Source organism: Aulonocara sp. 'chitande type north' Nkhata Bay, linkage group LG23 (genome assembly GCF_057382095.1).
Source record: "Aulonocara sp. 'chitande type north' Nkhata Bay isolate Kocher_YH1m ecotype deep benthic linkage group LG23, A_spYH_male_GT1.1, whole genome shotgun sequence".
In the NCBI taxonomy this organism is placed as follows: Eukaryota; Metazoa; Chordata; class Actinopteri; order Cichliformes; family Cichlidae; genus Aulonocara; species Aulonocara sp. 'chitande type north' Nkhata Bay.
The window spans coordinates 5,722,977-5,746,172 of record NC_141365.1 but is presented as its reverse complement, the minus strand read 5'-3'; the positions used below and the strand labels follow the sequence as shown (position 1 = coordinate 5,746,172).

General features: G+C 41.2%; 1 protein-coding gene across 8 annotated transcripts in view; it reads left to right on the top strand.

The window, feature by feature from the left end:
* ap3d1 (adaptor related protein complex 3 subunit delta 1) overlaps positions 1-22,410 on the top strand; it is a 28,318-nt gene extending 5,908 nt beyond the window's left edge. The window contains exons 7-35 of one of the 8 annotated variants that reach the window (XM_086281962.1): positions 1,580-1,719; positions 1,854-1,927; positions 2,044-2,093; positions 2,487-2,536; positions 2,774-2,822; positions 4,571-4,716; positions 5,039-5,187; positions 5,299-5,529; positions 5,818-6,049; positions 6,186-6,331; positions 6,545-6,686; positions 7,791-7,862; positions 7,989-8,064; positions 8,250-8,449; positions 8,738-8,811; positions 9,964-9,987; positions 12,893-13,061; positions 13,243-13,386; positions 13,972-14,025; positions 15,656-15,760; positions 16,042-16,197; positions 16,908-16,955; positions 17,375-17,395; positions 17,703-17,892; positions 18,401-18,489; positions 18,744-18,829; positions 19,191-19,312; positions 19,486-19,565; positions 19,668-22,410. In XM_086281962.1, the coding sequence (XP_086138088.1) occupies positions 1,580-1,719; positions 1,854-1,927; positions 2,044-2,093; positions 2,487-2,536; positions 2,774-2,822; positions 4,571-4,716; positions 5,039-5,187; positions 5,299-5,529; positions 5,818-6,049; positions 6,186-6,331; positions 6,545-6,686; positions 7,791-7,862; positions 7,989-8,064; positions 8,250-8,449; positions 8,738-8,811; positions 9,964-9,987; positions 12,893-13,061; positions 13,243-13,386; positions 13,972-14,025; positions 15,656-15,760; positions 16,042-16,197; positions 16,908-16,955; positions 17,375-17,395; positions 17,703-17,892; positions 18,401-18,489; positions 18,744-18,829; positions 19,191-19,312; positions 19,486-19,565; positions 19,668-19,763 (3,215 nt within the window). In that variant the 3' untranslated portion in view covers positions 19,764-22,410. Of the gene's footprint in view, positions 1-1,579; positions 1,720-1,853; positions 1,928-2,043; positions 2,094-2,486; positions 2,537-2,773; positions 2,847-4,570; positions 4,717-5,038; positions 5,188-5,298; positions 5,530-5,817; positions 6,050-6,185; positions 6,332-6,544; positions 6,687-7,790; positions 7,863-7,988; positions 8,065-8,225; positions 8,450-8,737; positions 8,812-9,963; positions 9,988-12,892; positions 13,062-13,242; positions 13,387-13,971; positions 14,026-15,655; positions 15,761-16,041; positions 16,198-16,907; positions 16,956-17,374; positions 17,396-17,702; positions 17,893-18,400; positions 18,490-18,743; positions 18,830-19,190; positions 19,313-19,485; positions 19,566-19,667 lie in introns of all 8 variants that reach the window. The other 7 variants (XM_086281959.1, XM_086281960.1, XM_086281965.1 and 4 more) reach the window with 7 other exon arrangements.
* Positions 22,411-23,196: the final 786 nt, after the last annotated feature.

Genomic DNA, 23,196 nt, shown 5'->3' with positions numbered 1-23,196 from the left:
TTTTTTTAAGTGTAGTTGTTAGTAACTGTTGATTGTGTATATAAATGGTGGATTAAGCCACCTTGATGTCACATTTTACCCAAGATTAGCTGTTTGGTGGCTGCTGAAGAAAACACTAGAATTTGACTCACCACCACTGAAGCACTTTTTTTTTTTTTTTGGATACTTTAACAAGACAATAAAGCTTCTTTCAGGTTTATGTGTAATTAATTTAACGCAGTTGTGTCAAATACTGGCATATTTATTTCCCTACGGACGGCGTACGAAAAGGGGTTTTCAGGCCAACTTGACTGTGCTTGACATGGATGACGCTCCGTGTTGGTCAAATGCTGATTGGTTGACAAATGGGCCAGAACAGGGAAGGGATCGATGGCAGAGTTCACTGGGAATTGAAAGAGCTTGGGAAAAAAATTTAAAGATCCAAAAATACAGCATGAAAAGTACAGATTGTGGCTACAGTGGATACTTCTCGTTGTTTGTAACACTTGGTTTCACTTCATCATTTAGTATGTCATAACTTTGCTTTGCTCAGCGGCTGGCTGACAGAATAAGCAAGAGTCGCCCACATACTGGTTGTAACATGTTGTGCAGTGCCCCCATCCACAGCAGACGCTGTCTCCAAGCAGACAGGCTGTCCATGGACTGCTAATGGACGACCAAGGTGTTATCACTGCTGAAGCATCATTTTAGCTAAATTCACAAGGGTACACCACAGCAGATGGAGCCTTGGCTTTTTTAGCCCTTCTGTGTTGGTTTTGAGTTCTAGATTATCAGGTTGCTGCTTTTTGGTAAATTTGCCAAAGTTGGCCTGCTCGTCTTATGTTTCCGTACCAGCAATAGCTATTCCCGTGGACTTCACCGCGTCGTTCAGCTACCGCTTCTGTGAGTCTCACATCCTTCCAACAGACTCCAGCTGGGAATGTTAGTCCTTGTATTGTTATCTGCTGCAAACTGGACAGCAGCTGCAAGTAGAGCTTGCACCAGATGAAGAAGTGGTTTTGTGAGTCACTCCACTAAGCTGTCTAAGGCTGCAGAGCAAAGCAAGCGATACTGTCACCAGCTGCAGTCCAAGACACTACAGTTGGACTTGCAGGGGTCGAAAGACTCGGTGGAGAAGCAGCTAATGGTTAGCAACACCAGAACTTTTACAATAAAGTATACTCCAGAAAGCATTACAAATTAAGACTGTCCACAATATAAGACATCAGATCCCCTAACTGAACCCCATAAATGATTCAGCAGCAACGAATATGTGATTAAAGAAGGCTTGGGTATGGTGCTGAGCCAGGACTTCCAAGACTGCAAGACAATACTGCTGACTCTCTTCTGGTTTTAGATGGTTTCATACTTACTACTCTACTCTATTTAATATCTCACTTTTTTATCCAGTTATGACGACAGTACAAATTCCATTCTTTTATTATTACATGCTTTGTTTTGTATGTTGGACTGCAGTCATTGGACATTACATTTTTTTTCTTTAATAACAGACTACATAGTTTTTCAATGTTCTTTTAAAGAAATTAAGCTTTTGTAGTTTTCAATACTTGTTTCCTGATGTTATATTCTCTCCTTTTAGGCGTCCAGTCAGCAGCAGTAAATGTCATATGTGAGCTGGCCAGGAGAAATCCTAAGAACTACCTGTCATTGGCCCCGCTTTTCTTCAAACTCATGACTTCCTCTACTAACAACTGGGTTCTCATTAAGATCATAAAGCTGGTAAGACTTTACATTTACGTTTTAGTAGTTAGTAACTGAATAGATTTAAATATATACTTTTATATATTTAGTGTACCAGCTTCTTAAAGGTGATTGTGGACAAACAAAATCCAGAAATTCTGTGTATCTTGTAGTTTGGTGCACTCACACCGTTGGAGCCACGGTTGGGGAAGAAATTGATTGAACCTCTAACAAATCTAATCCACAGGTGAGAGGAAATTCTCTTTTATTGTATTTCCCGTAGACGGTACAACAGTCTAATCTGATAAACAGCTCAATAATAATTCTAAACTTTCTCACCGTCCTGATGTTTTTCTCTCACAGTACCTCTGCCATGTCTCTGCTGTATGAATGTGTCAACACTGTGATTGCAGGTCAGTACAGCTGTTCTGTGGGTCATATCAAATCTCACTTAGCTTAGTGGCCCCAGCCCCATGTTTATTTCATCGTTTCAGTATATTTTTGCATCTGTGTTGAGAAATAAGCTTATACATTGATCTTCAAAAAATACAGTGTAGTGTCTTATCTGTATTTGCTCTTTTCAGTCCTCCTACGTGCTAAAACCACATTTTCTTAGCTTTGCTTGAATGAATAAGTGGAATTTGTACAAGTTAAATTTTAACTTGTATACTGGCGCTTAAACATCCTTGAGATTTAGCAGAGGTCTTTTTCCTCACGTGTTCTGATCTTTATTTGTTTTGGTTTTTTTAAACTTGCTCATAAAAAATCGTTCTCAGATGTAATTGTTTCCTTGTGCTACATTACAGTGTTGATTTCTTTGTCCTCGGGGATGCCTAACCACAGTGCTAGTATCCAGGTAATCTCCTCAGTTCCTCTCTTTCATCAACATATTCACGTGTTTAGTTGCAGATTTTTAACCCTTTCCACTCCAGTTGAATCACAGTGCATGCCGTCTGATCCAACATAGCTTAAGTAGAAACACAGCAGCCATCAGACAGGCCAGAAAGTCTCACAAAGTTCCTGGTGTGGAAAGGTTTTCCGTGGTGATAACAGATCTGTCCCTCTCCCTCTCTGTTTTTTGTCTCCCCCACAGCTCTGTGTGCAGAAACTGCGAATCCTGATAGAAGACTCGGACCAGAACTGTGAGCCCTCTGTCAATGCCTGCAGTGTGTCATTTTCTCATTGTCTGCGTGTTTTTGACTATGGAACAGTCCACCCTTTTAGACGACAATAACATAGACCTCCTGACTCTGGATAACTCGAACATTACTACCTTTTCACTCTCAATTGGGCGTCCTGCTTGGAATACCATTGCACTTAAGTCACATCCACCCGGTCTCCAACAGAATAGACACAAAAAATTACCCAATTTTAATTTTTTAAAAATATTTTCTTTGCTTCACTCTAGAGGGGCTTAAATTTGTTATACTATAAGTTGTTATTACATTCTCTTTGCACACAGCCATTTGGAGCTTAGATTTCTACATTCGGGTATTCGAGTTGTCTGGATCTTAAAACGTAGATAACTGTGCGTGTGTAAAGTAAATTGTAGACTCCTGGTCATAGGCTACATCCACTCTAAAATGTTTCCCATATCAGTCCTAAATCACTGTAATAGTGAGTACTCAAAGGCATAAAGTCATGCTTTTTAAAAGGAAAACTTATTAGTGTGGACATGGCCTTAATAGAGTAGACTGTGAACCTGTGGTTCAATGTTTTATCCTTTCATTGATCACTGCTGTGCCCCTGTTTCGTTTCACAGTTATACTTGGGTATAAAACTTTCCAAAACATCAGTGAGTAAAGCCGTAAATATGTAGCGATTCCCTTGTGACGATGCTTAACTGGTAAAGTATTTAATCTCAGGGCCCACTTAAAAGCCCTGAGTAAATTCATGTAGAACACTTGTTGAATTAGGACTGAGTAAAAGTCAGGTCACATACTTTTTGGTGATGATGCCATTAGATGGAGTGCAGGTAACTAAGGGTTCAGTCACATTTAGGCATGTATCATTATTGGGTTATTATTGCCAACCAGTCAGGGTTGGCAGCATTAATAATAATAATAATAATAATAATAATGATAATAATGATGATAATAGTTATTAATATTAATTATAAATGTTATTGATAAATACTTGGTGAGCTTAAATGAGTCTTCAAAAATGCAATGCCAGCTGAAAATGGAGAATTTTCACCTTCAAAGTAAAAGTTGTGCTTTACCATCTTCTTCTGCCTCTTCCATGCAAAATAAGGGCGACCATGGCAACATGCTAGCAACCAAAACGGTCACAATTAAAACCATAGGTTAAAAGAAATATGTCTCAAAAATGTGTGTAGCTTTTTCTTGTTCAGCACATCACTGAACTTCCACAAGTCCACATCAGTGGTCACTTCTCTAATCTAAGCACTGCAGTGATCAGCTTCACTGATCCAAGGTCAGTATAACACCCTTTTATTGATCACAGAACCTGAGAGGGGGGGGGAATGAGCTGCCAGGGGTATGAGAAAGGATAAAGCAAAACAAGACTGTGTCCCAGTGTGTGTTGTCCCAGTGTGTGTTGTCCCGTGTGCGTGTTTGTATGTCCTTTCCATCTTTTTGTGTGTTTTGTGTTTATTTCCTGTTTTAATTTATTTTTGTTTTTGCTGTGTGATTTATATTTTTTATTGATTAGCGAAGTGAAGATGAGCATAGAAAGAGTTCATAGTGTATTAAAGTTATTACATATGATTATTACTGCAGTCACAGTAATGTAAAGCTAATCAGGTTTAAGAGTGATGGCATATAGCAAGGTGAACAAAATATACTTGGTAACGTGTGGAGATTTCAAGGGTTGTTGTGTGTCCTTTTTTAACTACACTAAGGTAGCGTGTTTTTGCGTATTTCTGTAGTGAAGTATTTGGGCCTGCTGGCGATGTCAAAGATCCTGAAGACCCACCCCAAATCAGTGCAGTCTCATAAAGACCTCATTCTCCAGTGTCTGGATGACAAGGATGAGTCCATCCGTCTGAGAGCTCTGGACTTGCTCTATGGCATGGTATGCAGCCAAACTTTTGACTTTTGTTTTATTCAGTGTTCACGAAAACTAATGTTGAATATTTTTAGATCCGGATTATGCTTGTTTCAGTCTATTCTAAAGAATACGGTGCAATGCAATACAAAAAACAGAACTTTCGCTGTAACTACTTTGCTGTAGCTCGGTATAATAAAACGGCTTTGCTAGCACTCACACACTAAAGTGTCAAGTACAATAGATACCGTAAACTGTTACTGCCAACTGTAGAACTCTGCAAATGGTGCTGTTTGATCTAGTAAAGTAATAATTCTCTGTGGTCACTTGTGGGTTCTGCTCTTTGCAGGTGTCCAAGAAGAACTTGATGGAGATCGTAAAGAAGCTGATGATACATGTAGACAAAGCCGAAGGAACCACCTACAGAGATGAACTGCTCACAAAAATCATTGACATCTGCAGTCAGAGCAACTACCAGTATATCACCAACTTTGAATGGTTAGTTTACCAGCAGCACTGTCCTGTGCTTCACTCTGAGGTGTGTCAGTTTGCTTTACATTTGCTGTTTGTTGTAGTTATATACACGCCCTCTCCATGTCTGCCCAACAGGTACATTAGTATCCTAGTAGAGCTGACCCGACTAGAGGGCACACGGCACGGCCACCTCATTGCCTCTCAGATGCTGGATGTGGCCATACGAGTCAAAGCCATCCGGGTCTTTGCTGTTGCCCAGATGGCTACCCTGCTGGACAACGCCCACCTGCTGACAGGCAACATGCAGAGAAACGGCATCTGTGAAGTGTTGTATGCTGCAGCCTGGATCTGTGGGGAATTCTCAGAGTAAGTCATTAGAAGTAGTCAGTATAGTTGGTATATTTAAACTCTCTGCCTGACGCTAAAGGTTTGGCAAACAGAAGAGACAGAGCAAATACCGTTTTACTCTGTAAGAGCAGATGAGTCAGGACAGAGTTAATGCAGTCATATAATATGTAGTGTGTTGTGTGTATTTATTTTGCACAGTCACAAATGTGTGTAACCCAAACACTGTACTGCTGTATCTGTTTGGGAACCTTCCTGAGGGTTGAGAGTACCAAACCTGAAATAACAGAAATCTTCCCCTCGTTTTAGACACCTGGAGAATCCCGTGCAGACTTTGGAGGCCATGCTGCGTCCTAAGGTCGCGACCCTACCTGGTCACATCCAGGCTGTATATGTGCAGAATGCAGCCAAGCTGTTTGCCACCATCCTGAAGAACCAAGAGGGGAACACAGACAGCACAGCTGCACAGGAAACCAGCCAGATGATGATAGACAGGCTACCACTGTTTGTCCAGAGTGCTAACCTCGAGGTGCAGGAGAGGGTAAGATAAATGAAGACTGAAAGAGCCAGAGTCCTTACAGAGCCTGACCTTTAATGCTTCACAGATTACAAGGTTACCTACTGCATACAAATCGGATAAATACCTGCAATCTACAGTTCCTCTCCTTTTTCCTCAGGCGTCCTGCATCCTGCAGCTAGTTAAATACATCCAGAAACTGCAGCAGAAGGATATAGAAGTAGCAGAAGAAGTCAGCGCGTTGTTTGCTGGAGAACTCAATCCTGTAGCTCCAAAGGCACAGAAGAAAGTGCCTGTTCCCGAAGGGTACGTTGGCTCAGCACATGAGATAAACAAAACAAAACTGCAATATCACATATTTTTACAGTTTATAATCTTTTTGCTTAAAATGCAGTGTTTTTGTTTCTCACCTTTGAGGTGTAGCAGCAAGAGTAACTAAAACGTTTCAGCATTTATGCTGCATGTGTCTGCTTTTGAGTTTTTCATAATGGAATACAACAACCATGTTTGTGTGTGTAGGCTGGACCTGGATGCTTGGATCAATGAGCCTCCTTCTGAAAGCGAGTCTGAGGATGAGCAACCCAAGGCTATTTTTACCAAGGAGGAGCCCAAACACTCACGCCCCCGTCACACAGAGGTGGACGAGAAAGAGCTGGCAAGGGTGCGTAGGTTGGTCTTTGTATCATTGATAAACTGCAAAGAGCAGTTATGATCCAGGACTCCATGTCCAAATTAGTTTTTTGTTTTAGCTTGTAACATTTGAGGTGTTTAACCTTTTTGTGTTGTTACTGAAATTTTTATAATGTCAGCTGAAAAAATTGCCACCATGAGTAAGAAATAGTTTCAAAGCAACTTCTCAATTTTAACTGATGGAACATAGAACAAAAACAGTACACAACTCTGACTTTTTTGTTGTTGTTTTAACGGACAGGATTAGTAAAAGTCTCATCATTTTCATACCGTTTTCTTTTACAAAGTGCTGACTAATAGAAAGAGTAGAGTATGGTTTAAAGTGATCATGGAGGAAAAGAGGAACAGAGATGTTGGCCCTGCAGTCACTACATGTTAATGCCACCTCAGCAGATGGGTTTCCCTTAAAAAAGCCTTAAAACCAGTTGGACTTGTGCTTTCTTTATCAGGGGAAATTGACATTTGGTTTTCCATCTTCCCCTCTGAAATAACTTTTCGTATCTGAATTAATTTTGTTCTGAGTGTTGCTCTGTGGCTCTTCTGCCACCTAAGACAGAGGTTTGAGGTTGGGGAGGAAACTGTCTGCAGATTGGACGAATCCGGTCCTGTAAGCACTAATTCCAACAGTAGGAAATCCCACCGTGTGCACTTCTTCTGATCTGTAGCAGTCATAGACGCGCATCAAGACTTTGAAGCAGAATTGTAAGGTTTGATCTTAGTTTTAGAAAGTGACAGACTGACGATGCTGCCAGCACTGTTTCTAGTCTTGGATATGAATTATTTATTGTTTCGGTACATTACTTTAAATGTTGTTATATGCCAAAGCCTTCAGGTTTTTTCATCATTGATTTTTTTATTTTTTTTATTTTTTTATTTTTTATTTTTTAATGAACGGTAACATATGTGATAAAATGGTCTGTGACTGTTTATTAAAGTTGCCATTGACTCAGAATCAATATTAATCTCCTCAGACTCACAGTTAGTAAATCTGGCTTCCCCCTTGGATCCCAGCTCATGCTATAAGTGACGTAGGCTGTTCGTGAATTCATATTATATTTCTTGTTTCCACTACAAGAGGAGAGAAGCCAGAAAGCAGGAGCAAGCCAACAACCCATTCTACATCAAGGCCTCTCCATCTTCTCAGAAGGTATGCTCACCGTCTTCAGTAATTACTTTGTGTTGGTAGTCATTTTCACTGCACAGGGTATTTAGTAAAAGTAGTTACGCTCATGTATGGCAAAACCCTTTTTGAGATGAATTCTTTTATGTGTAGGTGTACCAGGAAGCTCCAGGAGTGGAACACATCCCAGTCGTGCAGATTGATCTCAGCGTGCCTCTCAAAGTCCCAGGTGGGACACGCAATCCTTATATTACTACAAAAACTAAAAAAAGGAACCCCAATATAACTATCATAACTTCACCTGAATCTAAGTGCAGCCTTACTTGCAAACATACTGTTGTGTCACAATTTTTCTATTCGTATACTGAAAATTATCAACGTTACCCTTAGCTACAACTCCCTCCCACCCCACAGGTCTGCCTATGTCTGACCAATACGTTAAACTAGAGGAGGAGCGTCGGCAGAAAGAGAGAGCAGAGAAAAAGAAGAAGGAGAAGAAGAAGAGGAAAGAAAAACGCAGTGGGCGAGGGAAGAAACACGACTCAGGCCCAGAGAGCGAGGAGGACATCACACCTGCACATGTGGTCGACATTGTTACAGAGGAGATGCCAGAGGTAGGCATGTGGTGACATCAATGGAAGAAGACTTTTTATAAATACTAAGTTTAAAACATTCTGTAAGTTGTTGTTGAAGCCTTCTTTTTCCGCCTGGTCCTTCTTTCTATGTAGTGTTGAAAGTTTTATTACTTTATTATTTAATTTAGTTAATGTTAATTATTTTACACTGACATGTTCAAGGAAAATCATTTTCACTCAGTTTTTTATAAATATATTTTTACTGTATCATCACAAAGATCACTGGAAGTCAGTAGCTCAGCTAATCTCTTGTGTTTTGTCCTACAGAATGCCTTACCCAGCGATGACGATGACAAAGACCCCAATGACCCTCACAAAGCCCTGGACATCGACCTGGACAAGTGAGTTTTATTTTACATGTGTTCGACCTTCATCACTTTAACTGCTGATTTTGAAGATGCTGAAGTCATCATTTTTATATCTAAACTAGTCTGCCAGGCACTGAAATTTAAGATTTTCCACCCAAAGTTGTTGTTTGTGTTGTGTACCTTGTTTTAAAGCTGGAGGATTTCTAGTTTGAAGTCCAGTTATGTCAGAAAATAACTGAATAGTGAGTTCAACAGAGAGCTGTTTGAAAGGAATCTATCAAAGTCAAACTGAAAAGCAGACTTTAGGTTAAATTCAAGTGGTTGAACAAAGAAATCGTATCAACAACCAGATGTAGCTTATTTACAGTCCTGTGTCATTGGGGCTGTTTTGTGGACAGATTTAGGCTGTTTTTTGAATTAAGCATGTAAAAGGTTTGCAGTCGATTCCAAGTGTAGCGTTTGCATTTGGAAGCAGTTCATTCAAATTCAAATGCAAAAGCCGTTCTCAAAGGGGATCTTATTTCAAATGAATCGAGCCAAACCTAGCGTGCACAAATAAAACAAATTTACTAGAGAGAGTGTGGGAACATAAGAAGTGGCCAAATCAGCATTTTGGAACATTCAGAAAAAAATGAAGCACCTGTGAACATGAAAAGGCCCAGGCTATGATGTAAGTCAGCAGTGGTGCATGATCGCAGGATGCTTTCCATGGTAAAGAAAAAACACATCACAGCATCTAGGCAGGACACTAATCTCCACAATGTAGACACACGATTAGCCAAAAACGCCTTTAAAAAATAATAAGCCATGAACTTTGATTCCCTGCAATTATGTCAAGTTGTCCAATTATATTTGAGTTGATGAAAATGGAGGACTTTGTATAAAAATGACCACTGTGGTCAATGCTAATATTTTTCTTAAATCCTCCAAATTTAACCTAAAAGTTGCATTTTAATCCTTTTGTTTCAAACCTGTTGTTTTGGTGTACTGAGGCAGAGAGATAAAAACTGTTGCTCTCCAAACATTTCATGAAAGTGTAGTTTTAGCATTTATTCCTGAAGCTTTCCAGTCACAGCATTAAAGCCAGTGTGACCGGCCCTCTCCCTCCTCGCACTCCTCCTCATGCTTTCTGCTTCCTCTTTTCTGTGCCTACACACATCCATTACTGCCTCTTTGTGTGGGCAGCTTATTGGAAACAACTGCGCGCAGGTGAGTAGCACCCCAGCCATAGGGCCTGACCTCTGACTGTGCACAGGTCACCTTTGTCTTTCTCTCTGTCTTGCTTTCCAAGTAGCTGTCCTGCTCTTTTCAACTAATATAGCTGTCTGTTCCTTACCTATCTGAAGCTTGTAATGTCCACTTTCTCTTTTTGCTCTTCTTCCCTTCGATCTGTTCTTTAGTTGTAGCATTTGACCTAGTGATGCATAACGATATTGTAGTATCCCGCCTCTCTTAAAACTTCTTCTTCTTCTTTTTTATTTTTTTTAATGTTCTTGAAAATATCAGCATCTCTATTTCTGAACAAGCAGTTCTGATTTATCTGTCCTTAAAGAAAGGGAAACAAAATGATTTCCTAGAAAGAAAGAAAATAAGAACTGGCTGCTGATGTTCTCAGGACTTAATCTTTCACCCTTTAAATTCCCAGAATAGTTTCCTAAAAGCATGTTGGCTCTTCTTTTTCTTGTACTGGGCAATCGGCATCAACATGCTTTTAGAAACCTATCCCAGCGGTTCGACGCAATAGTGTAATTCTTTTCTCTTAGATCTGCTCAGCTGAGTTTAGTAGACTTGGCATGCCCCCAGACTGTCTCCAGCTGTTTTTAAGTGGATACGCTTTGCCTGCCCTCAGTGGAAAAAGATGTGGCCTTAAGCCAAGGATAGAATGTGGATCGTTTGAATAATGTGTTGATGAGATCATGCAGGACAAGCTGTAAACAGTTTTGGTCTTATAAATTAATGTTTACAAAAACACATGTGGAAGTCTTTCTTTTGGATTGTAATTCTAAAAGAAAAATGACACCACAAAAGCAAGGTTACTTAATTCTAGGAATTTAAAGCTGAAAGAATAAAACCAAAAAAGAAAATTTACTTAAATTGGAGACTGATGACACAGCATGGTTTTATATAATATCTATATTAGATTTTATATTATATATAAAGATTTTCCAACAGGGGGCTATAGTGCACGCTACTAACTCCTAATTTCCGGCTTTTAAGACATACAGTGGGGCAAAAAAGTATTTAGTCAGCCACCGATTGTGCAAGTTCCCCCACTTAAAATGATGACAGAGGTCAGTAATTTGCACCAGAGGTACACTTCAACTGTGAGAGACAGAATGTGAAAAAAAAATCCATGAATCCACATGGTAGGATTTGTAAAGAATTTATTCGTAAATCAGGGTGGAAAATAAGTATTTGGTCAATAACAAAAATACAACTCAATACTTTGTAACATAACCTTTGTTGGCAATAACAGAGGTCAAACGTTTACTATAGGTCTTTACCAGGTTTGCACACACAGTAGCTGGTATTTTGGCCCATTCCTCCATGCAGATCTTCTCGAGAGCAGTGATGTTTTGGGGCTGTCGCCGAGCAACACGGACTTTCAACTCCGGCCACAGATTTTCTATGGGGTTGAGGTCTGGAGACTGGCTAGGCCACTCCAGGACTTTCAAATGCTTCTTACGGAGCCACTCCTTTGTTGCCCGGGCGGTGTGTTTTGGATCATTGTCATGTTGGAAGAGCCAGCCTCGTTTCATCTTCAAAGTTCTCACTGATGGAAGGAGGTTTTGGCTCAAAATCTCACGATACATGGCCCCATTCATTCTGTCCTTAACACGGATCAGTCGTCCTGTCCCCTTGGCAGAAAAACAGCCCCATAGCATGATGTTTCCACCCCCATGCTTCACAGTAGGTATGGTGTTCTTGGGATGCAACTCAGTATTCTTCTTCCTCCAAACACGACGAGTTGAGTTTATACCAAAAAGTTCTACTTTGGTTTCATCTGACCACATGACATTCTCCCAATCCTCTGCTGTATCATCCATGTGCTCTCTGGCAAACTTCAGACGGGCCTGGACATGCACTGGCTTCAGCAGCGGAACACGTCTGGCACTGCGGGATTTGATTCCCTGCCGTTGTAGTGTGTTACTGATGGTGACCTTTGTTACTTTGGTCCCAGCTCTCTGCAGGTCATTCACCAGGTCCCCCCGTGTGGTTCTGGGATCTTTGCTCACCGTTCTCATGATCATTTTGACCCCACGGGATGAGATCTTGCGTGGAGCCCCAGATCGAGGGAGATTATCAGTGGTCTTGTATGTCTTCCATTTTCTGATGATTGCTCCCACAGTTGATTTTTTCACACCAAGCTGCTTGCCTATTGTAGATTCACTCTTCCCAGTCTGGTGCAGGTCTACAATACTTTTCCTGGTGTCCTTCGAAAGCTCTTTGGTCTTGGCCATGGCGGAGTTTGGAGTCTGACTGTTTGCGGCTGTGGGCAGGTGTCTTTTATACAGATGATGAGTTCAAGCAGGTGCCATTCATACAGGTAACGAGTGGGGGACAGAAAAGCTTCTTACAGAAGACGTTACAGGTCTGTGAGAGCCAGAGATTTTCCTTGTTTGAGGTGACCAAATACTTATTTTCCACCCTAATTTACGAATAAATTCTTTACAAATCCTACCATGTGGATTCATGGATTTTTTTTTTTTTTCACATTCTGTCTCTCACAGTTGAAGTGTACCTCAGGTGCAAATTACTGACCTCTGTCATCATTTTAAGTGGGGGAACTTGCACAATCGGTGGCTGACTAAATACTTTTTTGCCCCACTGTAAGTTTACCAGCTCTTATCACTTCAGTATGGAGGACGTTATTAGGATCGATCGACCGTGTGGAGCTCTGCTAGAGGAATGTCTTGTGCTTTGAATGAGACCTGGCTGCTTCACAGTGCAGAACATGTGCTTGAGAATGGTGGATTGCTGCACCCTACATGCCTTGTTCACCTTTAACAATTAATACTCAAGGAATGCATCTTTCAGATGATGTAGCCCAGGAGGATCAAAATCACCTCCCAGTTAGAGTTAAAATATGTATCTGTATGTTTTGTTTGTGCAGGCCGCTTGCAGACAGCGAGAAGCTACCGGTCAGGTCACATCGTGCAGCGGGGGCTCCAAAAAGCTCTGCTGAGGATGGAGAGGCAGAAAATGCCACGCCACAGGAACCCAAGAAGAAGAGCAGCAAAGAAAAGAGGGACAAGAAGAAAGATAAAGAGAGGGATAGGAAGGTGAGGTTAAGATGCTGGAAACATTTCCCACCTTCTGGTCATAAATCAGATTCACGGAGCACTCAGAGCGAGGGGAGAACAGTAGTGCGCTGTCAGCTGCGCCGTCACAATTTGATGACTCAGTGTTTGCATTTCTTAACATGACTGACACCGACTGGAATATATTCTCCTGTTTTCACAGAGGAGCAAAGAAGAGAAGAAGAAGAAAAAACACAAACATGAAGAAAAGGAGGAGGATCTTCTTGGAGGTCAAGCAGAAGAGCCCGTGGTCCAATCGGAAGAAACGAAGGAGGTGGAAGCACAGCCCACTTCAACTAGTGCTGAGGTACGCCTTTATAACATGTTGGACCGATGATGTTTCCTACGCGGCGCCGCAGTTTGTATCTAACATCCAAACACTGATTTTAATTACCAGATCTATAAAATTATAATTAAAATGGCTTAAAGGATACCTTAAGGCAGTGGTTCCCAAACTTTTTTGCTAGGTCCCCCTTTGTTTTACAAGAAAAATGTTTTTTTTTGTTTTGTTTTTCCTTTTCGTACCGCGCCCCCCTGCAATGGCTCTGCGCCCCTCCTAGGGGGCGGGCCCCACACTTTGGGAAGGTCTGCCTTAAGGAGTGCTCTACAAATTCTGTCAAATGGTTAAATGCAAGCAGACACGTTTTATCATGTTCATTAACTCGGCGCTTCCATTGCTTTTTCCCAGCCTGTCTTTCAATCGGCTATAGCGATCAAGTATCAGTTTCCTCGTAGCCGACTGTGCAGTCTCTTGCCAAATACTTGATTTATTCATGAAACAGGACAGTGTATTCTCTGTATCCATTTTCATGAATAGTAGTAAGACACAGAACCTGTTTGGCCCTCACCCCTCTCACCTCCTCGCGCTCCTCTCCCTCCCTTCCTCTTTTAGGTTTCGGACCTGGATTTCTGGCTCTCAAATGCTCCAGTGCCCTCTAACACCCAGGTTGAGTCACGCCCCTCTTTCTCTCTCTCTCTCTCGCTCTCTTTCTGTCTCTCTCACCCTGTCCTGCCCACATCTGTTCAGTTTCATGACACGGTTTTCAATCAACCTGCCTCAGACATTGGTGTAACCATACATTCTGTCTCTGCTGCCCTTCAGTTGTTCCTTTTTTTTTTTTTTCCTCCCCTCTGCATCTTTTGACACTGCCTCTCTTTCACAGGGCTCACAACACTATATTCTGTCATTTTCCAGCACCCTTCTGCTTTCTAGCATGTGTGTGTACACAGTATGTATCTGTATTTGTCTCGCACTTCTTCTTGCCTTGTGTTGTGTCAGTCATGATGTCAGAACAGGTGCTGTTACTTTTTATTGTTTTGTTTTTGTTTTTTGTGATCTTTATTTATTGATTTCTTTATTTTTGAAGAAGTGACAATGGACCAAATGTCACTAATATGTCTTTGAACCAGTGTGGTCCTGGTACACACACACACACACACACACACACACACACACACACACACACACACACACACACACACACACACACACACAAACACAAACAGAAGCTGGAGTTATTTTAGTGGTAGACAGGATATGTGAGCTTCAGCTAACAGTTATTGCTGGGATAGCCTTTCATGGTTCTAGGTTGGACACCAGCACCGCAGTGGTGGAAGAGGGGTAAACGGCTCCCCAGAAATTGGCCCAGAGTCCTTTCCTCTTACGTCACCACTGTATGAGCACAATATCCACTCTCCATTATCTCTTCAGTGTGGGGCCATAATTATCTTTTGTTTCTGTTTGAAAACAAAGTAGAATTTCCCAAATCAGCTGCTAAACTTCACCTTTACTAATAGACTTTTTGATGACTGTTTTCTTTCATTTAAAAAAAATAGGAAAATTACTTTCTCAGTTGTTTTAAATTAAATCTATGTGGCCTGTGGTCATGCCAGGACAGCGCTCTCACACCATTTCCAGCTTGTTTAAATAAGCTAAGCTATCCAGTTGCTCCACTATTTCATCCTGACTGTTCCATGAAAAGACTGAATAACAGGCACACTGTTTCCTTAGCTATACATGTAACATGACTTTACGCTCAGATCTGTCAGGCCTTTTAACTTTCCCTTTGGGCATTTCTGTTATTAATCATTTGAACTGTCAGCCCAAGAGTTAAAGCTGCCCCAGTAATATGCATCGATGTCTTGGTGGAACGCTTGTTTTTGTTCTGGCTGTCACACCAGCGTCCCAGATCATACTGTTGCATATATTTAGCTTGTCAGTCAGCCTGCTTCAGTTTCGAGCAGCACCCAGTGTAGCTGTTTAGTGCAGTGGATCCAGCAGTTGTACAGCAAAACCACTGTAGGTGTAGAGGTCCATACAAACATGATATGCTCATGTTTAGCATTCTTCCATGCAACACTCTTGGCTCATTGTACCTGATGTTTGTTTGTGGTGTCACTCAGCTCAGTAGGTTGCAGGTGATCATGAATGACTTCTCTTATGAATGACTGAGTGAACTCACTAACCTCACTTACCTATGTCAACACAGAAGTGGTAGAAAGTTTTGCATGTGTTAAACGCTGTGGTTGTTCTTGTTTGTGTGTTTATTTGGTGGCGTGCTGGTGTATCTGAACAGGAAGCAGCAACAGTAGCAGAAGCAGCCCCAGCGCCCGAGGCGCCTGCTGGCACAGCGGCCGACTCTGAGCCCGAGGAGCCCAAAGACACCGAGACGGAGGAGAGTGTGAGTTAACGCAGACGAGGCAATAGTTGGAAGGAACAAAGTTTGACAGCACTGCTTGAGATTCCAGTTTACAATAACCCCGACTGGACTCGGGGAATTGGCAACTCTAATTCTGATACATTTGTGTGAACGATGTGTCGCAGACCTGCCAGTTTCTGTGGGCTCTGGGGGAGTAATTCTGCCACTTTGTGTTTTATTTTCATTAGCATTAACACTCAATGGCGATTAAACATCACTTCAGGAAATTTATCTCCTTCTCCTTCTTTGGTTTTTCTCTATAGAAGTCCTCCAAGCACAAGAAGAAGAAGCAGAAAAAAGAGAAGGAAGAGAAGGAGAAGAAAAAGAAAAAGAAGCATCATCACCATCACCACCACAGCGATGGAGGTGGAGAGGAGTCTGTGCAGAATGGCACCGTCGAGGAGGAGGAGCCTCTGCCGGTCAGTGTCGAACAACCACAACATTAAACTTAACCGATCATTACTTTTAATTTGTAAACTACGGGTTATGTTTCCTAAATCAGAATCGGTACAACAAAATGTACACGTACAAAGAATTAGGCTCATTCTTTTTCTTCGTTGCTCTCAATTTACTTAACAGAATAGATAAGAAACATTACTGATAAAAGCACGACACAGACAATAGCAATTTGTATAGCATATTTAAATGTGCAGTGCGCCAAGATCTTGGAATAAAACATTTACCAAGCTGGGGATGGATAACTGGTTACTATACAGTATATACATGAGGAATTGATGATATAGATGTATAGGTATGTACAATACCATATTGATACGTACAACAAAACATTATGTACAGCACTCTTTGGTTTTAGCATTTGATGGATGTTAAAGTAGAGATGATATGAGTGAAGTAAAAATTAAATTGGCATCTTTGTGTCATTCCTCTTCGATTGAAAACAGACAAACAAAAGCTTACTGACCTCAAAGACACGAATAACTCAAAGCCGCATGTAGGCAGTATAATTTATCATCATTCATCTGAGCTCCACTGGGTAAACCCACTTACTGCTGCCAGCACACACTGCCTTCCTTGTTATATAGCAGCTAGGTAGGAGCTCCTGTTGCCTAGTTAGCATGCTTAGTGGCTGAGAACGCCTCCTCTGACCTGAGCTCTTCTCTCCTTTCAGCCCATGTCCAATTACTGCCTGCTGGCTGAGAACTCCTACATCAAGATGGTGAGTGATGGTGACTGCGATGCCAGGCTTTGGAAATTTGTTTTGCTCTCAATTTGTTAAAATAATTCCGGTCTCATTTTGGCCATGGAAACATTTAATTTTCGAATTTAATTTTTAGCATCCAAAGCTGCTCATGCCTTCTCCAATCTAATAGTTTGCATTGTTAATTAAAATGCACCAAGGGAACCAGATTGTGATAAATATTCTGCTTTATTTCGACATGTTGGGTTCTTCTGTTTACTTTAGTGAGACAATAAATAAAATAATTTTCTTGCTACATTATAGCACACATTTCTTTCTAGATGCTGAGGAAGAGAAACGTTGTTGTTTCCAAGATCCAGCATGTGGAGTAATTAGAGTTAAAAAAACCAAAAAGAACTATCATATACAGATTTCTTTTTCTCTTCCTCTCTTTAAAGATGATGGAGGATGCTGATCAGGTATTGGTTAAAGTTTTGTCCTAGATGTGTTTCTCTCTGGTCTCGTTGCTCTTTACAGGCCTTCCTCCTTGGGCAGACTAATTTATGTTTCTCTAGCGCAGCAGCGCTCGGTTTCTGAGAATGATTCTGTCCTTGTGATTATCTCCTTGTGTTCACTTCTTGGAAATGGTGATGTGTGCTCTGGATCTGGGTAATGACTCTGATTTGCCTTGTTAACACTGTGTAAAAGAGAGGAAAGATGAGACCGTAATTCACTGTTCCAAAATCCACGTTTAGCACTTTCCTTGTTTTCCCTCTTCCCCGGAAGGTGTGTGACATCCAGGGGAACCTACAGGATGGCAGTCAGGTGGTGGTGTCTGTCATCTTTGAAAATAAGAGTGACAGCTTCCTCAAATCCATGGAGTTCAATGTGCTGGACTCTCTGAACTCCAAGCTGCAGAGGCCAGAAGGGTCAGGTCCACATGATGGCCTTACCGTCCCCTTCCAGCTTCCCCCTGGTCAGTTATTATCTAAAGAAAAATCGTGTATGAATCCATCCATTCATGACTGTGAATTAAAAGCCCATAGCCCCCCTCAAATCTTTAGTATTCATATTTTGGAGGGGCATCCAATCAGAAGTAAGTTAGCTTAAACTGAGGTTGAATTGAGCTGAAAGAGTTTTTGTTTGTTTCTTTTGTTCAGGCAGATTATTATCTGAGGCCCAGGATAAGATAAATTAGTATTACTTAAACCATGTAAAGCTAGTCTAGCATAACCCAAGATGGAAAATATGGGGTTGGAAATGGGCATCATAGTTATCCTTTGCTATAATATTGGCTTACTAAAAAAATAAAATAAAACAAGCATTTTCCTGGTAATTGTAGTGGGGCTTTTCAGAATAAATGTCCATCCTTTTTACTGAGTTACAGATGATTCAAGCAGCAACTTAAAAAATTGTATTATATGAGTTTTTAAAGTTGTTGAGTTCCATGATTTGATGCTGAGAGCTTCTGTTTTTTCTTGTAGGAGTGTCCAATGAAGCACGATTTGTCTTCACTGTGCAGAGCATCGTAATGCCGCAGAAGCTGAAAGGAACCCTCACCTTTATTGTAAAGGTTCGTAGGAAAACCAAACAAGTGCCGTGTATACTAAAAAGAAAACAAAATCTAATGAAAAAGCTGAAATCCAAATGAAACGCAAACAAGATTGACAGGATTTTTTATACATTATTATTAAACCTGCGGCTTAATTAATTCATCTTTTGTATTTGTAATACTAGAGTTGGCCTAGTAGCAGATGAGTTAATTCTGAGACCTATGAAGGAATCAAACAGGTGTTTTTAATATGCCGTTTTGCTCCATTCCCACAGAACGAGGACTCCTCCACTCATGAGAAACTGGACTTCAAACTGCACTTTACCTGCACCTCCTACCTGATCACTACTCCTTGTTACAGGTTGGTTATGCCACTCCTCCATTCATATCAGAGTTTCAGTGAGTCATTTAAACTTTTTAAAGAAGCTGTTGAAACTCCTCTCAAAGTGTTTCCAGGGAGAAATCTTTGGAGTGGGAGAGTTTGTAGACTGAGTGGTGAGACTGTGGTTTAAGCGTGGCAGTAGAAAATGGCCATCTTTGAGGAAGAATAAATATCAGTAAATTTCACTTGTACTTGTTTTAAGATAGAGCTTGTGTGAAATTTTAAATTAAAAAGATCAAGAACCACGGTCTGGGAATCATTAAAATCTGTTGAATCTTCGTTAGATTTTAGTAATGGAGAAATCTAAAACTGACTTCTTTTTGTTCTTTTGCTCTCTCAGTGATGCGTTTGCAAAGTTGCTGGAGTCGGGAGATCTGAAGAGCAGCTCTGTCAGACTGGAGGGAGTTAACATGCCCTTCCATCACCTTCTGGCCAGGATCTGCTTCCACCACCACTTTTCTGGTACCTTTACATTATCACTTTTTTCGGGGGACCTGAAACCTGTGCTACTTCACATGCAGGAAATTACAATCATCAGAGGGGAATGTTTGAAAAGTGTATTAATGCTGGGTAATTTTGACATTAATTCTGATGCGCTGCATTTGTGATTGTGCTTCTTTCTCGTCTTTGATTAGTTGTGGAGAGGATCGACTCCTGTGCCTCCATGTACAGCAGGTCTATCCAGGGTCACCATGTCTGTCTGCTGGTCAAAACTGTAAGCGACAATAACATAAATCTGAGTTAAAACCGAAGATGAAAAGAGTTTTCAGGTGGTGATGCTGACATTGTCCCCCACTTCTCTCCCCCTCTCTCCCAGTCTGGTCAGACTGTGTCCATTGACGCTAAATGTGACGAGCCAACGCTGCTTGGGAATGTGCTGGATGAGATCAAGCAGACCTTCTCTCAGTGCTGATTGTGTCTGACAGCCGAAGGGTGCCCCACCCTCCACCCTACCGCTCCATCCCGCCCCTCCCTCACTGAAACACAACATAATCACGTTACGAAACACTGCGACTGCCACTTCCAGTATCGCCCTATTTATTAGTCTGCAGATTTGCAAGATTTCTTTCCCCTTCTCAGCTTCTCCAGCGCCCCACACTTTGCCCCTCTTTGCACTCTGTGGTCACTCCCTCACACTTGATGTTGCTTTACAGACTCATTGTGTACATGCTTCATCTTCTCTGCAGTGTAATTTTCATTTTTACTTCCTAGTTTTCGAACAGCCGCCCTGTTGCACCCCGACTCTGACTGAGCTCCCGTTTCTGGACGCCTGGCGTCCTCTTCTCTTTCCTGCGTCTCTTTCCGCCCTCCACTCTGTCGGGAATTCAATCTGTGACGGTCGCGTCATGTAATGTTGACAACTGGACTTTTGCTGTTAATGGTTGAATTGTATTTTTACTGTTTTGACGTTTTTGTCTTTGGTTTGTTTTGTTGTTTTGTCTTTTCTTTTTCTTTATCTTTGTCTGAAACCTGACTGCGCCTTCATCTAATCCCCTTCTTTACTGCTCACTAAAATCTGTGTGTGCTGCTCATCTGTGTAGGCCTTGAAAAAAGATAAATCAGGTGATTGACTCTTTTTTCGGACTAGATGGGCGCTATAACCTGCTCACCCACCACTGACCTGGTGCCTGGAGAAGACCAGACACTGGGCAAGTGCAATGAGAGGAGAGCAGAGGTGAAACCAAAGCTACAAATAAGGCATGGGTTTTAAGCTTGTATCGGGGTGCTTTTGCCCTACTTGCCTCTTGGCGAGGCTCAGAGCAGATCTGCTGGTGTTTAGTTGAACCGAATCCTTGTGTCTCTACGGGTGATTGTACAGTAGTTCAGTAGTTTTGCTCTGTGCCTTAGCCCTGCAGTCTGACCTACTCCGGCACTTCATAAGTCTTGTAGAGCCCCCACCTCTCCCCTGAGTGCACTGATCTAACAGTGCTAAACTGCAGATTGACCCTCCCCAAGGACTTTGAACATATCATTCCTTTGGCAAATCCAGTGCAATGTGAGGTTTCTATTACACCTGACAAAGCCACCTGTGTTCTACCACGCATGGATGGTTTAGTTATTGTATAGAAGATGTAATAATATTGTAAAGCAGGATGCTGTTCTTTGTCTGAAGGCAGGTCGTCACTTGGCCAACGTGTTCACGGAATAATCTGACGTAAAGAGCTGACATCACTGTCCTCTGTGGGGGGGGAAAGACAACCTGTGACAAGTTAAAGGACACCACACTTATACTCTCAGCCTGCCTGTACTGTTTCTTTTAAAACTGCTGGTCTGCATATGAGATTGCTAAAAGTCATTTACTACTAAGCGGACGCTGTTAACTGGTCAGTGGCTTGAAGCGCCCTGTGAGTCAGTATTAATCAACACGGCTTCCACAGTAAGGAAGCGTCGCCTCCGTCAGCAGCAGCAGTTATGTGGTTTTTGTCTGTCCTCGTGAAATATTTGCGCCCGTCTCCCTCTCATGCATCACAGAAAAAGCCAGCTGACCCACCCATATAAATCCCCCCATGTTTCTTTTTCCCTCCAGAAACTGCCTTGCTACTTTGTGTGTATGTGTGTGTTAGGAGAGACTAAAGAAAACACAACACCCAACTTCCTGCTGAACTCTGTTTGATGTCTTCATTTGGATCATTCATGTTTAAAGCAACCACCCCGTCCACTTCAACTGATCCTTGTAGTAGCAAGAGTGAAAGGAAAAAAAGACTTGGTAGCGTCTCTGTTCATATATATACTGGTAAGGCCCTCCTCTCTTGCATTTGTCTGCTATTGTAGATAAGAAATATAATGATGTCTGGCCTGAAGGTCAAGTCAGCCATTCCACTAGATTTTCAGTAGTAGAGTCTGAAATCAGAGGTGATCAGCTGTTTTTCAGGAACGTCAGTAGAAAAAAATTATGTACGCGCTCCTGAAAATGATATCCATGAATCTGAGAAACGACTTCTCTAATCACACGCTGTCCTAATACTGATCATTCTGTGCATACTGTTAGATTAAAATTTGTATATTGCATGATTAGGAATGTACACTTTTATTTTCCTTGTTTCTTTCCCATGGTCATGCTTACACAGACAAAGATGTCATTCTCTTGTTTTTCCTACTTTTTTTTTTTAAATGAGGTTTTCTTGACCATTCTCTATTTTTGATGGTATTGTGTTTTTATCTATTCTAAGTGCAGACAATTAAAAGAAGTGATACCATTGAATGTTTTAAAATTATTAGTCACAGGGGAAGGAAGGGGGTTCTGTTTGGTGTCGCACCACTGAGGACATGGGGCTCATAATAACAGTAGAACAGGTTACGTGAAGCAGTGTACTGAGAGGCAAACCCGCTCTGTCTTAATGCTCTGTTGGTTCAGCTGTAATGACTTATTCTACCAAGTTTGGCTTGTGACATTGAAATATACTCTCATATGACAGATTTTTGAAGGTCCTGTCTTTTTATTTCTTCATATTCAACTCTACAATGTCATATTCAGAAGGGGACAACATAAATTACATTTCCTTCAAAGAAATTCCACTCAACAAAAAAATAAATAAATAAATAAATAAAAGCTGTAAGAAGATGCTGTAGTCCTTTTGTGTGTGTGTGTGTGTGCGCGCGTGTTAAAGTGAGCCAATAAGCATACAAAAAACTAGTTTTGAATGAAATGATAGAAACCTGGAGTGTATACGTGTAGATGAAGATATGTTCTTGGCAAATTAATACCCGTCTCTTTATCAATAAAGCAAGATGTGCCGCTTTGAACTTCAATTCCCAGAAAGCCTAGCAGCAGAAGTAATCGAGACCCCTGACTGACAGCGAGCAGCTGAGTTGAGAAAAGTTGAGCAGACAAAGCCTCAGATTGAAGTTTTATGAAAAAATTGATTGTTTTATCGAAATTGCCGCTTGGCCAACCTCCCTTTCCTCCTTAAGGCACCCGATAAAAAGAGGAGGCTGAAAAGCTTTCGGTAGCAAAGATAACCGAGATCAAAATGAATTTCCGGTATAGACTTTCAAAACAAAGCTCGCGATTCGAACTGTATTTTTCTCTAAGAGCAAGCAAAAATGGACACTTATGTATGTTTAACTAGAAGTACATTAAACGACACAAAACCTAAAAATAAAGACTCTACCTTCATCATAAACAATGAACATCCTAACTGTAAGGTCTTAAGAAGTTGTTTACCTGAGAGAGTGCAACTAGGGTAAAGGTCAAAAGAGAGAGGGGTAAATTGTGCAGTGCTGTGAGAAAGTATTGGCCCCCTTCCTGATTTTTTTTTCTTTCTTTTTTTTGCATATTTGTCTCACTAACATGTTTCAGTTTAAAGAAATGTTAGGCAAGCTAAACAAATGCAAAATGCAGTTTT